Source organism: Anopheles coustani, chromosome 2 (genome assembly GCF_943734705.1).
Source record: "Anopheles coustani chromosome 2, idAnoCousDA_361_x.2, whole genome shotgun sequence".
Taxonomy (NCBI): domain Eukaryota; kingdom Metazoa; phylum Arthropoda; class Insecta; order Diptera; family Culicidae; genus Anopheles; species Anopheles coustani.
Window position 1 is genome coordinate 65,137,557 of NC_071289.1, and position 20,272 is coordinate 65,157,828.

Genomic DNA, 20,272 nt, shown 5'->3' on the forward strand with positions numbered 1-20,272 from the left:
CGTACCGCGTGTTTGTGCTTTCTCCACCGTCTCCCCTTTCGCCCCCTGGTTTATTTTTCGTAAGTGCGTGTAATTGGATCACGAAGCGAGCGGAATGGAAATTAATTGGACAATTTCTTGGCGCACAGAAATATCGCCGCTCGGAAGGGTCGCTCTTGGCCGGTCTCTAAATCTCCGTCGGCTGCTCCACCTCGATGGTGGCCTGTTGTCGTTGGCACGTACAAGCACATGTTTAGCTACTCGATTTGATATTTATGGCCGCCTTTCGTTGACCCACCATAAAGCCACGCCGTGGCTGCCTTTTTGCCTTGTGTGCCCGGTGCGCTTTGGTTATCAAATAAACGATTCGATCCAACAGGAGGGTGGGAAGGGAAGGTTGTTGGTGTGTTGGCTGTGGTCTAGTGCGGCAAAAGGTCGCGGTGAAAAAAAAATCATAACAGGTTGTTGTTTATGGTGGGCACACTTTTAACGGTTAAACACGGCGTTTCAACTGCGCAATCGGAGTGTTACATACGGTGCGACACGAAGGCAATATGATATAAAAAGGAGGGGAGGAGGGGAAGTAAAAGCTGGAAACCCATCCTTCCGGTTTGACGACCAGGTTGAACTTGAACTGATTATCTAATCGTGTGCTAAGGCAATAAAACGTTTATTGAGCTTTCTGCAAATGGATGTAATCCATTTAAAAAAAAAACATAACAAAACAAAGTGTTAAACCTGTGTTTGACATTGTTCGTAAATTAATTCGTTCATGACATGATTTAACATAACATTTGCTTAAAAAAATGAACAAATTTCAACGACTTCCCTTGCAAAAATGGAAAATGCTACCAACTATCTGTTGAAAGCAAAATAACGAGTAGTAGACAACTGTATCATTTAAATTGAATCCGTCGTGGCCAAAACATCAAACCCAAGTTACGTTTAAGGTCTCTTAACTCCCATAGAACGCCATGTCGTTAGGTGAAAACCAGCGAGAAGGATTTGCCCAATGTCGCTGTTCTTCCTGCCAAGACTTCCGGCGTATGGAGAAGTGTATAGTGTGCAGTGCCTTCTAGAAAAAAGCAACTTTTTCATAAAACATTATAAAGAGTACGAATCAGTGGTTAAGACATACCTGACCTCAGTAAATCATGCGCAAAGAGAATCAGAGGAGTTAAACGCATAAAATATTATTGATATACCCCACACTGCTAACCATTCTTATGCCTCTCAACTACAACCAATTGAAAAAATATTCATAGTTCCTAAAGGTACAACCTATTCCAACATTTCAAGTCTAAACGGAATATCATTTGATCATGAATGCCTCACAACTGAAAAACAATGTTACATGACTGGTTTTGTCGGCTATGGCTAAAGTTTCGGAAAAGGACCGTAATATTTTTTGAAAGTACTCAAAAGATGCAACTTTACAATAAAATTTATCTCATTCAATTAGCTTAGTTAACTTTTGTCTTATCCCCGATGAAAATTTGTCTATTTTTTAATGTAAACGTTACAAAACTAACTTGATTATCCTTGTAAGCATATTTGAATCCACAATTAATAAGCCCCTATTCTATTTCTCTTCCTGCGTTCTAAACTAGGACCTTTCGTGGTGTGAAGGTTGGCCACTAGCCGTCGCCGGAGCCCTGGTGCTCCACCTGGGAGCTCTTGATGAGTCGCTGGTCCGTACGCAGGATACGTACCTTTGCATTCGCCCCGAGCCGGACACGAGCAAACCCGGGCTCTATGCGGTTTGGCGTGGCGCACCGGCACCGAACAGCGCAACGCCCGCAGACCAGCGCCCCACGCCGGCCGCCACCGCCCCCGGCCACCACCCGCCGACGCCCGCGAGCGTCGTGTACCGTCGGCTGGATCCGATCCGCGATCCGATCACCCCTCTAGCCGTGGAGATGCTGACGGAAGATCTGCCCGCGCTGCTGCAGAACCTCCTGGTCGGCATCGAGCGGGCGATCAGCCGCGTCCCGCTGGAGGACCTGTCCTTTCCCGCGCCCGCCCCGCCAGACCAGCCGGAACCGGGCCCGGAAGCTACCCCGACACCGGCAGCATCGGCGGCGGATGCGCACGATGGTGGCAAACCCGTCGCCGCCACCGGCGAACCGCCCGGCACGCCCAAGCTCGGCCTGCTGAAGCGCCGCGAACTGATCACCAAAAACAACAAACTGCTAATCAACAGCAAGTACACGCAGCTCCACCGCCGGCAGCCATCGACCGGCGGCGTTTCCGGTGCGAACCTGTCAACGGCGCCCTCGGCGGTCGGCGGCACTCACGCCGAACACCACGGCCCGCCGCGCTCCATCGACGTCGCCAACGGGGGAAAAAGTGAAACCACTCCACAAATCAATGGCGGCGGTGGCGGTGGTGGCAATCAGCGTAATGATGGCCTAAGCGTAACCATCTGTGACACTGGTGGTGTCGAGGGGGGCGGTGGTGGGCCAGAGAATGGAGGCGATAATGGCCAATCACCACCACCATCGGCTGACATTGGCGCGACGATGCCACTATTCTGTCTCGGCGGTTCCTTCCCGCACATCGACAGCGACGAGGAAAGCAGCGATGAGCAGAAGAAATGTGAAACAGGTAAGGAAGGGGAAGAGCAAGAAGAAGTTCCCAATGTCTTATGTAACAAAGTGAGGTCTTTGATAGGGTACCTTTTCTGTATTATTTGATTGTCGAATTGAGTTGATCCGGTTATGTCGAAAAAACTATTCATTATTAAAACTAAGTAGTCAAGACTAGAGTTGTGTAATTCAGATTCAGATTGATGAATCTGAATGGTTCTTTGTGTTTTAGACATTCATGAATCTTTGAATGAAAGATTCACGAATCCCAAAAAATCATCAGGTATTGAAAAGTGATGCGCAAAAAATGGGCACAGTGACGCCCCTTTTTTGTCGAATGATCCAGGTCAATGACAGAATCATGGAGATTCGTGAAAGATAGATTAAAGATTAATGAAGATTCATTGAGGATTCGAAAGATTTGTAAACGTTTGAAGATTCTCTGAATCTGAATGAATCTTAGGAGAAAGTTTCATGTGAATGAATCTTTCCAAAACACGCACAACAATAGTCACGACCATTATAACACGTACAATCTTTTTTGATTATATTGGTTTATAAAATAATCGAACTGGTGGTTTTTCGAAGACCAAGCAAATACTAAGCCACCCAACGAATTAGTTTTTAATACTACTATAGTTTTTATGCTCCATTTTTAATCAATTATGGGACAAAAATTATGTTGTTCGACTGCAAGTGTTAACTCATGTTAAATACTTAAATGATAGTAATCTACAACAAAAGGTTCATGCAAAACGTAATCATGAGAATAAGTTCGATCTTACCTGATCATAAAAAGCTGATCAATAAACAGCTTCTCTGATCAATGAAAATGCATTTAGGATCGACTGAGCAATACAACGGACCAAAGTGGCCCTACTCGGAGCCGATTTCTAAACGCCGTTGATTACATGCCAATGACGTAGCCGCTTTTCCTGCTGACCTAGAATATCCCACCCGGGACAGACGATCGACAGACACGTAACGGAAAACCCTTGCGCTCCTTTGCGGGCCGTGTGACTTTAGGAGATGGAAGAGAAATTTCCTACCAATCCAATGCGTTAGCGCCGTCAGAGATCACATAGAACAACGTCGATAATTATGTTCGTGCCATAAAAAGCAACATTCAAATTCTTTCGATCATAACTCCACCAATCGACAGGTTTGCCCGAACGATGCAGTTTAATTATCGCTGCTTGGTACGCTGATTAATTGGTCGAGCTGGATGGAACGAAACGGGGAGAAAAATCGAATCATTTAGTTTTCCTCCATTCTGTTTATTACAGTGGCGGTAATATGCAACGTTTTTTCAACCTCTCCTTGCAAGCGTACGGAGCCTCCCCGTCATCAATACGCGTTTGAAACGGCATTCCCGGCTTCAATCGATATGCCGCTTGTACCGCGGTTAGGATTGCGCCGAACGAAAGAATTGAATGATCGATCAAGCGAGGAACAGTTAGAATCGGCGTGAAGGGAAATTGAAGCGATAGTTGATAGTGGGGTCGGTGGGTAAGAATCACATCTTTCATTCACCTTTACGAAGGGCCTTTTATTGTCGGGTCGGATATAAGGATGCCGAACACACGGGCGGTGTAAATAACGAGCATTATATTGTTTTATCATTTAATGAGAGGTTTGAAAGTAGAGACCTATTTATTGCATCGTGTTTCTGTGAACCAGAGAATCGGATTTATCTTTCTGGATAACCGTCTGAAAATTTTACTTGTTTATATCCGGAATTAGATGTTACTTTTTAAATCTCGTCGTCAAATGAAAGGCAATAATTTGTACATTACGTAATGTAAACAAGTAATGTCTGTAAATTGTGGTCCACTAGAAGCATAAACTATTAAAAAATGCACTTCACTTTACAACCCGGTATAAAAGCAACCCCTACCCCAGTCATGAGTCAAGTAACGATGACAAATGCGTTAACCACACAGTGACAGCAGCAAACGTGTCGCAAACGCACAACAAGTTTGTCTAGACGCATGTTTGAAATCGTGTCGCAATTAGCATACTCTTCTTGTGCATTTCGAACCCCTGACGTACATCTTGGAGCGAAGTAAAGTGCGGTGCATCTTTATCTGCAAGCGTGCGAAGATGCCGGCGGGCCAACCGAGAGGCTGTTGAGTGTGTCACCTGGCGAGAGGTGACATAATGACCGTCATTTGCTGATCTACTTACTTAAGCGTGGAACCGATTCCTCACCCCTGCCCCCCCCCCCCCCCCCCCCCCCCCTTTCGCACTCCGGTTTCGCTTCGTCAGCTCGCGGAGAAAATTGTCACCGTTTTCGCGAACCACACAGGAGGGTAATTCCCAGTGCGGGAAAATTATTAAATGCTGCTAACAACGAACGGGAATGTCTTTCATCACACCATGCACGCATACCGAAATGGCAAACACACTGGCGAAAGGAAATTACACGGAATGGCCCGAAGGCACGGCGGCAAAAGGAAACAGACTGCGACTTTATGTCCTCGTTTTTCCTTTCCGCACCCGCTTCCGCCCGCACTGCGCTGCAAAGCGAGGAGAGAGAAATAGTGTACGGGAACTTCCATGTCGGAAATGTACCGCAGGAATTGCCCACCGGTCGGTTGATGATCGGTTTTATTTGGTTTTTAAACTTAAGGTTTTTTTACGCAAACGACGCTCGCCATGGGAAGCGAACCGCGTCGCGTTCGCTTAAACTAATTTTAATGGGGTTCGCAAACACACGTAAAAACGAAACGCACGCCCCCGGTGAAATGGGAACCCCCCCGGCCCCTCCTTTTCATTCCCCCGTCGTCCGGTTTGGGAAGGATGGGAAACATGTGCAGCTCACTTTATCTCGTGCTCCGTACGAGCCACGGCGGAACCTAATCGCGGATCGAAGGGTCGATCCGAGGGACGACGGCGTCGGCGTAATCCGATGCTATCGGAGTCTCGAACTCGAAGGGTCACGATTGTGGTGTACCAGATATGTGGTGGTGGATGGATTCCGCATTCCGACGATTTTTTCCCCGAACACCGGAAGGGATGCAGCGTAATGAAATTACATCGCACCGGCCGCGATTCACTCTTCGTCGAACGCCATCGGATCTCGTTGCATCTGATCGATTTTCGAAAATACATCAAAATCGATCCGAACATGACAGATTGTCGTCCGTCGCCGGCATCCGTTCCGTTTGACATTTCGCTCGGCGGATGTGTGGACTGGACTGGCCTGTATACGCCTGTTGGCCAGCGGAAACCGCACCATCATCGATCATCGATCAGCTCGGTGTCGATGCAATGCCCGACACTCTGGGAGAAAAAGCCACCATATAAAAAGAAACAAGCTCCATCGTGGCATAGGAAAATGGCGCGGTGGTATACGGGAAATAAAAGTACCACCATTCCACTACCGCCACCTGCCTTCTACAGGACGAACGAAAGTGAATCTCGTCTTGCCCTCGGGGTAATTGTGCAACATGATGATGCGCACGGTCATGCGAGCTGCTGCTGGCACAATGCACCACCGGGTCAGTTGGTAAGGGTTGATGTCCATCGCTGGTCAATTCTCGGAGCCTGACGTGTATGGAAGCGAATGCGAACCGAAGCAAACATCGCTGAGGTTCATTGGGTGACGTTGCGTGCTGCCTATCCGTCAGCCGTTTCCTGTCAATAAGGGGTTAAGGATTAACGTTTGCCCGCGCAGGCCGCCGATTGTCGAACCGCTCGGGTGATTGATCGCAATATTTTATTGTACGAGTATTAGCTTCGGCCAGTAGAAATGCGATTATCGCCGCTTTACACGGCGGAACTGCGCATTCAATGCGCAGCAAATGATAGGATGTGGTCATTCATTGTGATTTGACGTTTCTTTTTGATCAATGAATCTGTTTTTCACGGTGATGTCCTTTCCCCTAAAAAATGTGCATTTCTTTGAAATATGAAATCAAACATTAAATGCAATTTAGATTTTCTAAATTCTGTAAACTAAACTAAATACTTTGGAGAAGCGGACTGAGTTGAAGAATTTAATGTCTGGCAAAGTAGAGGAACTCACATGTAATCAATGATACACAAGTTTTATTCAAAATATTTGTAATTAAAAAGGCATACAGATTTCATTTTAGAATCCGCACAATGTTTACGTTAGAAAAAGATCATGTAAAAGAAAAAAGGAAAAATATTTGATAAACACTTTAAATGGCAATACATTCTGAGTAGTTTCGATATGAAGATTAATAAAACAAAATCTGGCATGTTTATCCTTGCTTGCTCTACACATTTTTGTATCGCTTATTTTTCTCTAGCTTTCCTTTAGAATGACAGCATGTTTCCAGAATACCTTTGGATATTTGTGTATTATTATTATTATTATTTTTACTTTTTATTGGACAACATTCGTTTATCACTTTAAATCTCGTTTGAATAAATTTAATGCCTAAAAATGATATTAGAAAGTGATCCACAAAAATCAAAGGTTGTATTCCATGAGCCTTGACTCTTTGATGATGGCTGTTTCAGTGACGATGCAATGCAGAATCAAATTGAAGGGAGAAAATAAAACCAAACCAACGCGCCCGCCACATGTCCGATAAATCATAAACAAATTATTTCCACTACAAAACATAACACACTCAACTAGAAGGGCATAAGTTCATCAATGTCACTCATAAATCACCGACCGACTGACCTACATACATTTTTCTTTTAATTTCGGCCTCATCCGTAGCGCCGAAAAGAGGATGTGGCACCGGCTGGCTTGATGCCCCAAAGCTCACACATTTTTCGGGCCTCTTTTTCCTCCCACGAAACGACGAGACTCCTCTTCACGCGAAGCTGACAGAGCAACGAATTATTGGGAGAAAAGTCTGAAAAGACGCAAAAGAATGGTGTAAATTGGACTTTTCTTTCCGCCGGGTCATACCCTTGAAACGGAGCCCACCGAAGGGCCACCCAACGTTTCCTGGGAGGCTTGGTACGGGTGTGTGTGTGTGTGTGTCGGTGTGTTGTGATGGCCGCCAAATTATCCGAACGCTTATTTACATATCAAGCGAACCCTTTTCGGGTGGTTTTGAAAGCCGCCCCTAATGAATGTATGAATGAAACGAAACCCATCCCGAGCCGGCGCTGGGAAAGATGATGACCGGAATGATGGAGTCCGTGCCCTTAGGGTCACCTGCTGCGCTGATACGACCCTCCCGAGTAACCCCCAATTCCGTGGGGAACTTTCCCGCCTCGCCGCGAGATGCTTATGAACTTGTTTTACTCCTCCCCCGGCAGCGGGGGGTTGCGGCGAACCGTCGTCAAATGTGGCCGGAATGCTAGCGCTCTCGAACATAACAGGTTCTAGCACACGCTGACCTCGTTCAGTGGGTCAACGCCGGCCCGATCCACAGGCTCCCATTTCGCACCAAATCGTTCCTCGCGGGTGTTCGGGAAAATGGCGCTATGGATCTGTCCCGTGCGGTTATCAAAGAGGTCGACACGGGATCCCTTTCGAGCATGTGAGGTCCGGCGAGAACGTTTTACAATCAGGACTAACGCCCTGATCTTCCCGAGCCATCTCCGAACGGTCGTGAATTGCCCACGGCACGTCACGGGAGAGTAAGGGAATCGTGCACTGCTTTTCACTTCAGGACAAGGTGCGTCACCGAAAGAATCGACGCACACACCGTTTCCCGTGCTCGGTAATTGGCGCAAGGTTCTAGAAAATCAGCTGTCCATCTCCCCGGGCAGCATCCATTCCGGGACGAACCCTCTGCCTCTCACGGTGGCACACGAGATTTATAAACTAAACCACAACGTACTTGTTCGCTCGCGCTGCAGGGAATAGTTAGCTGCTGCACGATTTCTTACCTCATGAGCAAAGGAAAACAAAATTGAACACACGATTTTTGCGTAATTTTCCTTATCTGGGTTACGCCAATGTAGATAACGGAACAGGGCCAGTTGGTCGCGCTCGGGGCCGGAAGTGTAGCAAAATTGAGTGGGAAGCTTTCCGAAACCTGCCCCGCTCAGTTTGCAAGGGAGAGGAAAATTTATCTCACACAGTGCCAAGGAGCGGTGTGGCGTAACCTTGAAGTAATTGGTCGGGTAGATAAACAAACGTACGGTAGAAAGAAGATGTTTGTACACTGCTGCCTATCGGGAGAGTTGCAAACATGTTAACCAAACATGGTTAGTGTTGCGAAAACGGTGCACCTCTATTATATATTTTTGCTTTTTTTTGTGTACACTAAAAACTCAACCAATACAAAACGGTCGATTCTGAAACTTTCCACATATTAAGTTTAAGTACTGCAGATATTGTTGAAGAAGTGTTGATGACTACACTCACAATTTAAACTTAATTTTACTAATACAAATAAATCAAGTATCTCCACATTCTACACTGTATTCCAATGACAGCGACTAATGTCAAGCTGTAATCATCAAAAATAATACAGCTGGGTTTATTAAAAGCAGGAAAATCGATGAAATATCAACCATTTTAAATACGCCTTTATTGTAACTATTAAATTAAAACATAACTCTCAAGTAAAAAGTAAAACCCATATTGATTTTTCTCAATTCTCACCGAGAATCACCGGGCGTCTAGCTAGTTTAATATTAAGTAAGGAATGACGAACAAAGGAATATATAATTTTGCTTTCATTGGGACTGTTTGAAGTCTTAATTTCTTCTTAGTTGTTATTACACGCTATATTAGATGTAAGAAACGTAAATTAAAAAAAATAATAACAGTAGACAGGCATACCGGATTATTTTGTTTTTGGGAGATTCGTAGACCAGGTGGAGGTTTTAAAATTAATATTCATATAATACTAACAATTCAGTTAGATCGATTCTCTAAATGATTTATTTAGAGTTTTTTGGTGATTTAGTTTCTTGCCTATTTTTAATTTAACATTATGCTCAATTCTTTTTGGAACATTATTCAAAACATAATTTCGATTTGAGAAAAAATAAACCCAATGTCCGTTATATCTAATATTGGCTAAAAAAGATTTCCATTTGCTTCTGGAAAACATACAACATACTACTTTTTTCTTTTGTTGTTTGAATTTATCTTTCGATCCTATGTACTTCGGAAACCTTTGCAAGGTATTAAGTAGATTTGCATCAACATGAAAGTCAAGTTACAACATTCATCTAGTTAAGTTTGGCTTTCGTTACAAAAAAGTCATTTTTCATTTATTTAGAAAAATAAATATTATTAAGTCTAAGTTCCGCACGCCAGTTCACTAATGCATCATCATTTAAACAATTTAGCAAAGTGCAATATAAATAGACTTTTCACAACAAACATCATACAAGCACAACTCCACTCGAATTCCACTCTACCGACTAAGCACTTCTAATCCTTTCTCCGCGCATTTTCTTCTCGGCTCCTTTCAGCACCCCATCTGCCGCACGAAATAGTCGCCCCACGCTCGATCCGCGATCTGCCGGAGAAACTCCTCACTTCGGGAATTTCGATACCAGGTACGTGCACAAATGCATCGCATGCCCTCCCACTCCTCCGACATCCTCCTACACCTACAAAAAAAAACCCCTCACAAGAGTGTCACACGAATCGCGTCGCGTCCCCGCTCGAACGAGCAAAGAAGCGCGGAAAGGACGAACCCCACGACGGTGTCGACGGTGATGATGGGAAAAACTTTTCCTTTCCTTTCGAGTGCGAGGGCGCCAGGGCGTTACTGGTAGTGCTTGCGCTACCGCCAGCGAGCGTTCCAGGGCCGTGTTTGGCCGAGGAAACGTGCAGCAGATCGTTGCCGGCCGATCTGGTGGCAAAAGGGATCTCCGGTGTCACGGTGGATCTTGTTGTTCGTCGTGTGTTCCCTCCGCGTGTTGGTCGACGATCGACGTCCGATAGTTGATGATCGCACTCGTCGCCAATCGATCGATTCGGTGTCCAATAGCGTAAGAGGAAGAGTGAAAATAGCAAAAAACCGCGACACCACGGCGGTTTACGTGCGTGCCAGCTGAACTCTTTCACTTCGATCTGCGGTGGTGTGGTGTCTTTCTTCCTCCTTCCCTCTGCTCGAATAGGGAGAGAAGACGAGCTTCCTGAACCCGCCAGGCCACGAACGCTATCGGTGCGGTACGGTCAATCAAGCCACACCGGCCACCGCAGATTGTCATTCCCGATAGGGTCGCCTATTATTGGCCTTCGGCTTCCGTCTCTTCCAAACCGGGTGTCCATTTAATGTCTCGCGGTGGAAGTCCTGTTGTGTTCACTTTTCACTCCGACCCCGATTATGGTGATCTGGTGAAATATGAGGCCGCACTACGCTCGAGAGGACGTCGTTTCGCAGAGGTCAGTCGTTGGCAGAGGCACCCGGTCCGCTGTGCCACGATGGTGTAAGGCGACGCGACCCCCGGGGGAAAGGGAAAAACCGTCCAGGAATGTGAGCGTCGATCGGGCACAGCCGAAGCTGTCGATATAAATTAGCGGCCTGACGTATCCTAACCTTGGGATTAATTTTTCAAACCCTCTCCAAACGAAACGGGTTTCCTCATTCGAGCCGCGCTCCGACGGTGGCTATTAGTTCGCGTTTGTTACGGTACGGATGGGCTGGCGCTTTCCCAAAACGTGACGCTTGTCTGCAGGGGAATTGATTTTCCTTATGAGTTGCAGCCTTATGCAAGAGAAGCATGTGAGTCGAATACAAATAAAGAAACAATCATTCAGTGGCTTCAATTCCTCAACCTTAACCCGCGAAGTCCATCTTCTCAACCAAAATCAGTGCTAATTACTTTCACTTGAGGCACTAAATCTGAGCCCCCTCTGTGTTGGACCTCCGGAACGCGGCTTTGGGCCATCGGAATGCTATGGCGTTTGTCCTTAAGTGGGGCCTCCCTCTCTTTTTACATGCTACATGCACAGATTAGATCGAACACATGTCGTCCCGCTAGCGATAACGATCCGCGCACTACATCAATCATAGCGCTACGCATCCGAACTCCGAAGGAGAGGAGTCTTCCCTCCAAGGAGAGGAGTCTACGCAAACGGACTTCGACGTTCCGGCGCTGTTGGTCGTAAAAGGGGCTTTCTTCGGTCCGTTTTTGGGCGAAAGATGATGATGGCGAAAGGGGCTCGCGGACCCGCGGCTTGCTGCGGTGTTTCGTGTTCTGCGACCAGATGAAACAAATGACAACAACTCCTAAATCTATATCGCTTTGCGCGAGTAACAGCACCACCGATCTTCGCCTCCCCAGAGAAGGGCAGCAACAATCGAAAGGAACTCGCGGAAAGTTGAACTTCCCAACTCCAAGGCGAAGTGTCCGAAGTTGGGGTGGGGGGCTCGCCTAAGGGAAGCGTATTTGTGTAGACATGCAGACATGAAACATGAACATAAAACCGTCAGCATACGGGGTAGCCCTTGCCCTGAAAGAAAGGAAAAGAAGGCGAGTTTGAGAGAGAGAGAGAAAATGCAACTCGAGGCATAGTAATTCCTACCGGTTGGGCTCGTGCGATCTTTGGCGAGATCGACCGCATCGGGCCAACTTTGGAAGCTGCGGGAAAACCTAACCGATCCGATCGAAGAGGGCCGTCTCCAACTTCCTCAACCCCCCGCCACCTCTTGTGGTCCTTTCGTTTTCCCACCTGGTGCATTCCATACACTTCGCCGTGGAAACAAATGACTGATATTTATGCTGCGCTGGTATTGTTACTGTTGTTCCCGGTGGTAGCTTTCATCTAGTCTACGGCTTCTCCAGCGTTGCATGCCTATGAGGAGTTCACCACTCTTCCCCCTTCATCCCCCGTTCGGACAAATCTCTTGCTGGTCGGTTGTGTGAGCTTCCAGTGTTGAGCGCCGTGGCTTCATTCGGTTCCCCAGGTGCCAAAGGGCTCACCAGCTCCTCAAGCCTTCAGTCTCCTCCTCCACCCCGCGGTGTAGGGCGCACGCTTGAACACGGGTGGTTCCCTCCTCCACCCACCCCGGCTCGGGCAAGGAATAACCGCTTCGGTGGTATTATACCTAATCGTCATGGATGCCATCACATCCAATGATCGTATGCATACGTTTGCCATCCATCACCTATCGTGCGCGCGCGGCTGCACAGCTGTTGCACAATCCGTTCCGTGCGCCCTTGGAGATCCTTTGGTGCTGCTCGGGTTTCCGGAAGGGCGCAGTAAGCCGGCGCGCTCGAAGGCCGTTTATGAATCATTGTTGCGCCCGCCGCGGGGCTCGGAATGGGAATAAATGTGTCCAATTTGTAGTCCCGACCGTTATACCCTGAGTTAAGTATACAACCATATTTAGGGTCTGTTATCAATTTGAGTTGGGATTTGTTTGATTTGCTTTACATTTGTCAATACGACGATGAATGGGTATCGAATTTCGCCTCCGATGGATGGGTGTTCCAGCATTTATTTGTTGATGGTTTTTGTAAATCTGATGTGAGACAAAATGAAGGCACGTTTGTGTTGCGTAATATCTCTTTCGTTTGCCACTTTCAAGCGGAAATATTTCCACGCATCTTTCTATTGCAGGGGTCGGCAAAGTCCGGCCCGCGGTTAAAATCCTGCCCAGTAACCGATTTTATCTGGCCCGTTAGAAAATTTTAATACTACATACAAAAAACGCATTTCAATTATTATCGGATTTTTTCACAATATCACACTTATTTTTTCCTCAAAAGTGAGGATTGAAATTGCTGAACAAAGTGTTTAATAACATACTACTCCCTAGTATACTTTTTGTTGAACTTCTTTCTATAGTACTTGGATTATTGATTGTTCTCAAATCGCCTCGTCTCGTGAATTGCGTCCAAAATCCATCGAAAATTCTTCGTTTACTTTACATCGAAAATAGCTAGAATACAATGTTTAACACCATTACGAAATCAAACCTGGCTGACAATATTGAAAACCTCTCGAAGCCTGGTTATTTTAATTACTGAATATACACTAGTAAATCCAAGATATTGAAATTTATTTTGAGTTAAGGATTAATTTCAAATAGAATTAAATAAATTAACAGGGGACAACAAACCAAAATTCTTATGTTGCAAAAGTTTAACTACGAATTTCAAATTTTTTTGTCCTATGCTTTGTATTTTTTTTTTTTTTTTTGTAACTTTACTATTTAGAAAGTTGATATTTTATTGAGCAGGGTTTAATATTACTAAGCAAACATTAATTCATTGGCATCCGGCCAGCACTTTCGGGAGCTTTTGTTCATCTGGCCCTCTTTAGCAAATGTATGCCAACATCTACTCTTTTATATCTGTTTCATCTGGATTCCCTTTGCTCGTTTTTCTCGTCTCAGTTTATTAGTTCCACATCTCAAATTACTCCGCTACATATTGCGAGGCATGGCTACTTATTACTATGTCCTAAACATGCCTTATTAGTACACATTTCCTGGTTAGCACACACCGATATCAGATTGACACTAAACATCTTTTTAACCACTCCACCGGACACCAATTTGGTGCGGTACACTAGTGTGACGACCCCAAACACAGTTGGGCTTGTCCCAGAAAACCGAGTTGGTACCAAGAAATGACAAGCATCCACTTACGGCCCGGATACACACCCCGGATCACTCGGCGCGAAGTGGCGAAACGTATCCTGCCTGGTTCACTTCAGCGCCCGTCAAGAATTAAAATTTCCTACACTCTTTAGCGCATGGCCGAGCCCATGTTCTCGCCCCAGAACGCGACATGTGTTCTTCGGGTGCTCCGGAGTCGACAACAACGGTCCCGACCATTGCCTCCTTCACTCACCGCCGCCCGGCAAAAGGGTTCTGGAAAGCGGCAGCATACGTGACGAATGTGCCATGTCGGGCTCAAATTCGAACCCTTTTTTCGCGATCCCTTCGCTCCATCAGCAGAACACACATGTATGTCGCACCCGGGCGAGGGGGAGGTTTTGGTTTGTTCTGTTTTCCATTCCACACGCCGGTTTCATATTTATGCAACCGACCCAGTTCCACCCCGGCAAGCGCAACATTCATGTCTAAAGTTCGCGCACTGGAAACACATTTTATTTACATTCCGGGCGCGTATTTAGGGAAACGACACACACACGCGCCCGGGTCCAAAAAGGCGGCGACACGCTGACGTTCGCTTCGCGAGCGGATCGAGACATAAATTCATTACAGCTGCCAGCCCCAGATCCAATATCGGTTAACCCGGGCCGCCGGAATGCGCCGAGCCGAGCAACGATCCTTGAATTTATGATGAAACGAGAAGAAAAAAAGGAAAAAACAACAACAATCTCCACTCTGAGACTTGCGAATACGATCCATGGGAAAGGAGTTCAACGCCGAGCACATACACGTTTTCCATCCCCACGCAAAACCAAGGTCAACCGCGGAAAGTGGCATCGAATGCGGGTCGGATGATGATTCGTGTGCAATTTGTCATATTTTTCCTGCGACCTCCCGATCGACGCCGAAGCCAAAAAAATACGAAAGACAAAAGACGGGAACACATTGCCTTGTTGAAACCGACACCGGAGCGTCTCGATTGGCGTATCATATCACGATTCGGCACGGTTCATTCTCCGATGCAAATGCGAGGGTAATGAAGCTCAAACAAGCTCGCTGACCTGTTGAAGACGAAAGGAAAGAAAAGCTTCACCCCAAAACCCACCGCCCAAGCAGTGGGTCACGTTCAATCAACGAACGATCATGCTATGCTTTCTTCCACCGAGTACGAGTATTAATTTCGGTTCGCGAAAGTTTGACTTACCGACCGGAGTTTGCAGATCGATTGAACCGAAACCGAATGGACGAGCGTATCATTCGTCAAGTGATTGTAGGGATTGATTTAAAAAATGAAGGAAAAAGCAACAAATCAATAAGACAAGGAAAAACGTAATATTTTAAAAACACCAAAGGAATGCCCGAACGGAGGTGATTATTTATGCGCTGACGTCGCTGCTGCCGTTGCTGCTGTGCACCCGAAAGACAAATGCACCCCGTTAAAGTGCATCCGTCATCCGGGCAAAAGCGGCACCAGACGGCTCACCTGCGTGCATAATTCTTTTTCTGCACAATTCCGCGCGCGCCTCGGGACTGAACTCCTCAACAACGACCCCTTTTAGCGCAACCCTTTACACTAGAGTACATTGCTTTGGAATCTTGCCCGTATGCTTTTTAGGGGTCATTTTTACCCCTATTTTTAAAACGCTGTAACTTCATCATTTTTGAAGATTTTTCAAATCCGTAAACTGTGACTTTTTAGTATATTTGAAGACTATATTTTGGGCGTTTTTAATTTTTGGATGTAACCACTTCATCATTCCGCTAGCTTGGTGTAAAACAAAAAAGATCGTTGTGAGTCGAATTTAAATCGTTTTCAACTTTGATTTTTTACAAAATGTATCAAGTAAATTCAGAAAAAAATTAGGCTACCTTTAAAAAATAATTTCATATTTTTAAGATCAAAAATGAGCCCACAACCTTGACCTTGAAGATCAGGAATTTAAAATTTTGCATAGGTTGTTTCTGTCCTGTGCTGTGTTCTGAACGCTGAAAAGCTGCAAAAACTCAAAAACGTTTTTTGCTTTACACCGAGCTAGCGAATGCAAAAAAAAAATGCATCGAAAAACCAAAAGCGTCAAAAGATAGTCAACAAACATACAAAAAAATAACAGTTAGTTGATTTGAAACATGTTCAAAAATAGTGAAGTTATAGCGTTTTTAAATGGGGGTCAAAATGACATTCTAGGAATAGGCAAGTTGGTTCTCGGAACTGGTAGAACAGAAAAATCTTGAATTTTTGTGTTGGATGTAGCTTCCCCTTATTTTAGATATAAAAAATTATATTATTATAATTCATAGAAAACCCTTATTTTTTTCGTTAAAATATTCAGCCAATTTCGAGATGTTGCGAAAATTGAGTTGGGGTCAAAATGACCCCTATTTGGATTTTAGTGTTGCCTCACACCCGCCGAGGATAATATATTAAATGTGTAATCCGAGCGAGTGAGAGAGAGATTAAGCGTGAACCTTCCGGTGGCGCGCTTTGGCGGGTGCCGTTTTGCCCCCTTCGGGGTTACTTATTTTCTTTTTTTAAACGTGCGACTCAACAAGCTTTCAGCAGTTGACAGTAAGAGGAAGCTTATTGGGGGGTAGACACATGCGCGAACATCTCCTTCGAAAAACACTCCATTTACGCACCGTTTTACATACTTCGACTGCCTTTCGGTGAGTTGGCGAAAGAAGGAAGCCTTTCGTGCGGTAACCAATTTTCCTTCACAACTCCGTTTGTATTTTTTTTTGCTCGCTTTCTTTCCCTTGAAAAACCCTCCTTCCGGTGAGCCCGCCTAGCAAGCATCATCATCTCCCGGCATGCAGCGCAGGTAAAACATGCGCCTGAAACATGCACTTATTTAACGATGTCTTCATTCGGCCGGTGCCGTGATTTTCTGCTCGTTAACGAAAATTTATTGCTATTTGTCCGAATCTCGCGCGCGCATTCGGTGGATCTACGATGGACTACGCCGCGCCAACGCAGAAGGAGGAAAATGCTCGGCCGGGCATTCTCTCTCGCGCGGCGATTAACTAATGGAGTTGCACAAATGTTCACAATTAGCCGGCATCGGTCGGGCGTTCGAGGGCGGTTTATTTAACATCTTTGCAGCGTGTCTTGTTTCCATACCAGGGTCCATCATGCCGCCTTCGGGAAGGTAGAATATGTCACTTTCCTCCTCGGTGGCAAACTTTCACCCCGCTCGCCATAAAACACATCACGGTATAGAATTTCCTTCGCTTCGCGATCGGTCCCGATCAATCCCGCGCGAGTCAAATTTGTCCCCGCGGCCAAACAAACAAAACAGTGACGAACGAAACAGGAAAAATCGGCGACCGGCGTCGCGTGTCTTGCTATCGAATGTATGTGTTTTCGGTTCGTTTGATTGTTGTGTGGTTGTTAGTTTTCTTCTCACCCGTTCGTTAGCGCCTTAGGTTTTTTACCACCACTTTAACCCACAGGGCGGAGGATGTGGAGTTGTATTTTTCCTTCACTCCCTGCCTTGCCAGACGCGCGTTCGGAGCGATCTCCGGCGAACGTCCCAGGCCACTACGGTAGTAGTTCGGCAATTTGGAAAAGTTGACCCGGGGCCAGTGGTGAAAAATGAAAGTGTCAATCAAGTGAGTGAGGGGTGAGTTTTTTTTTTATTTTGTCGCCGATCTCGCTTCTGGTGGCGTTGGTCGTCAGCTGCCAGTTTAATGAGCTTCAAATGGTCGTTTTGTCCGAAAGGCGGCGAGCTATAAGATATCCGGAAGGCGAGTCATTTCACTGCCATAAGGCGGACGTTTTAATGTCGTTGATAAAGAGATACCGGAGAAAAGTGTTGCGGATAAGGATGCTTGAAAACGTTCCGCTAATCAAACGTGTTCTGATGTAGATCGTTTATTGTCTTTGGCATTTAGCAAATAACCTGATGCATAGCTTATTTTATCAAAACTCTCGTTTTAATATTATTGAGCAGCACCAAACCGGATGCCTTTTTCAAACTGTTGACAACTACTTGAACATTTTTATGCAATTACCAATTTTTATTTTATGTGTTGCACAATTTGATCTAACTATTCAATTACTTCAAATACCCTTAAAAACGCTCTGGCATTATCGTATAAGCTTATTTCATCATCAGACAATTTGACAAGCTTGAAAAATACATCCCCAAAGTGGTTTTTACTTTAACACGTTGACTTCTATAGCTATCATGTTTTATAGCCAACTGTCGGTTTTAAAAAGTTTTTGCTCCATAAATAGAAGAAAATGCAACATAAAAACTATAGTAATATTAAAAACAAATACTTTAGGAAACAAAGTTTTCGAAAACCGTCGGTTTATTTTATTTTCAAATTTTATCAAAAAAGATTGTACTAAAGTGTCCCATAAACGGTTGGCAGTCAACGTATTAAGTAAAGTAACTTGGTATCCGTCTATCCATACCTTGAAACGATTAAAAATTTATTGTTTAAGCTGTGGGTTCAAATGAACTAGAAAAAGAAAATGATTTTCAAGAGTAAAAATCTTTCGTTCCCTTGATCAAGTCTGGAATATCCCAACTTTTGATAAATTATTTAAAAAAAAAAAAAGACTGAGTTTGTCACTGTTTCACTAAATAGCTTCTATATACATTTTTGAATTTCAGAAGTAATACCGTAATAATGTTAACGTATGTACATGGTTGACAGTTTCATACACTATAAAAGTAAGTCAACAAGCATAAATCACACGATCGGTGGTGCATGTGTTTTTGCTAGATTTATTTCAACTTGACTTTCCGTTATAATAATAAGCTGTGAAATAACAACAAAAAAACACAACCGTCAGCCATTATCAACGCTAGGTGTTGAAAAGAGCACATTTTTCTTTCATGGATAATAAATCCCGACAGCATATAGCGCTAGCACCGGCCATCCTGGCCAGGCCGTCCATCATCCCAACCGTTCCAGCCACGCAAAACGAGGCGAGCAGAATCGACCACAAGATCGAAAGTTCGTGATTGCGGAAGGACGTGCGCTGATGCTGCTGCCGAAGCTTCACTTTTCGCCGTCGTTTCTTTCGAACTGGCGTAAAAATCTAGATAATAAAACATCCCGGCCGGGTCGATCGGTACCCAGCTTGGATTCTTCTGCTCCGGTCCGCCCTGTGGGAATGGTCTTTTTCTCCCCGATCGACGAAGGGCTTGCTTTGCCCGTGGACCCTCGCCGAGAAGACGAGCGGGAAGATTTACGCACTTTCGCTCTCACTTCGCGAGATCGATCGATATCGCGTTTCACGAAATGCGTCCGAGGACGTCCGCCCCACGCCGGGGAACTTCAACCTCTCGGAGTATTTGTACAGCCATCCGTACGCCGGGCTCCTTGGAGAAGACGTCGTAGCAAAAATTAATTGCACGTAAAAATGTTAAACACCGTCAGGGCCATTGCGAAACTGCGTCAGGAAAACTGCCGGAAAGCGCGCGGTCAGCGGACATTCCTGTAGTGTCTCCTGGAGAGACTAGGGCTAGCGGAGGACAGGAGCTAGAAGGGAACTATTTATTTTACCGCATTTCTTCAACGATAAAATTTAGTATAAATCACTTTCACGCGAAATTTTTTCTGCCCTTCCCCCCCGCGCGTTCATGAGGTGGTGGGTCGTAAATAAAAACTCCACTAGAGCTTCCCTCACGGTGTTTCCTGTAGGACAGTTTTGTTTTTTCTAACCCCTAAGAAGCTGCCCACACTGAGACTCCCCCCACCTTCAGTCGACGTTGTTAGCGATTTCCATTGATTTATTTACCTCCACATTGGTGTTTCGACTCCCCCTAGACGTTTTCCCTTCCTAGTTTCGTTTTCCTACAACCAAACGAAAACGATTTCCTGCGGTAGATAGCGAATTCCGGTCACCCGAAGGGACCAGCGCGCGAACTATGGGCACCGCTTTTTTATTTCCCTCCCCTTGCAGTGTTCCCGATGGTCATGGGAAAAACGCGATCAGTGCGCCGGGAGAACCCTTCCGTTCCGCACGATCAGGTGATTCGGGAGTGATTACATTCCGAAGCGTTTTTTTTTCTTGTCGACCGCGGGGTAAATTCTCCTCCACCCACGTCAAGAAGCCAGCGCTCCGGATCGGAGCGGGTTGATGTTGTGCGGGATCGCGTGATGAATGTAACCGGAAAAGGCGGGTTCATTTGTTGGAATCGATTTATTTTGTGGGAAAAAAAATCGAAATGTTTGGAAATATTTCAAAGTTTCAATAAATCACTTTTGCTT

At 45.4% G+C, this 20,272-nt stretch overlaps 1 protein-coding gene across 1 annotated transcript in view; it reads left to right on the plus strand.

The window, feature by feature from the left end:
* Positions 1–1,883: 1,883 nt before the first annotated feature.
* Positions 1,884–20,272, plus strand: part of LOC131263843 (uncharacterized) — a 28,430-nt gene continuing 10,041 nt past the window's right edge. The window contains exons 1-2 of the mRNA XM_058266108.1: positions 1,884–2,586; positions 9,939–10,025. Of these exons, the coding sequence (XP_058122091.1) occupies positions 1,899–2,586; positions 9,939–10,025 (775 nt within the window). The 5' untranslated portion in view covers positions 1,884–1,898. The remainder of the gene's footprint in view (positions 2,587–9,938; positions 10,026–20,272) is intronic.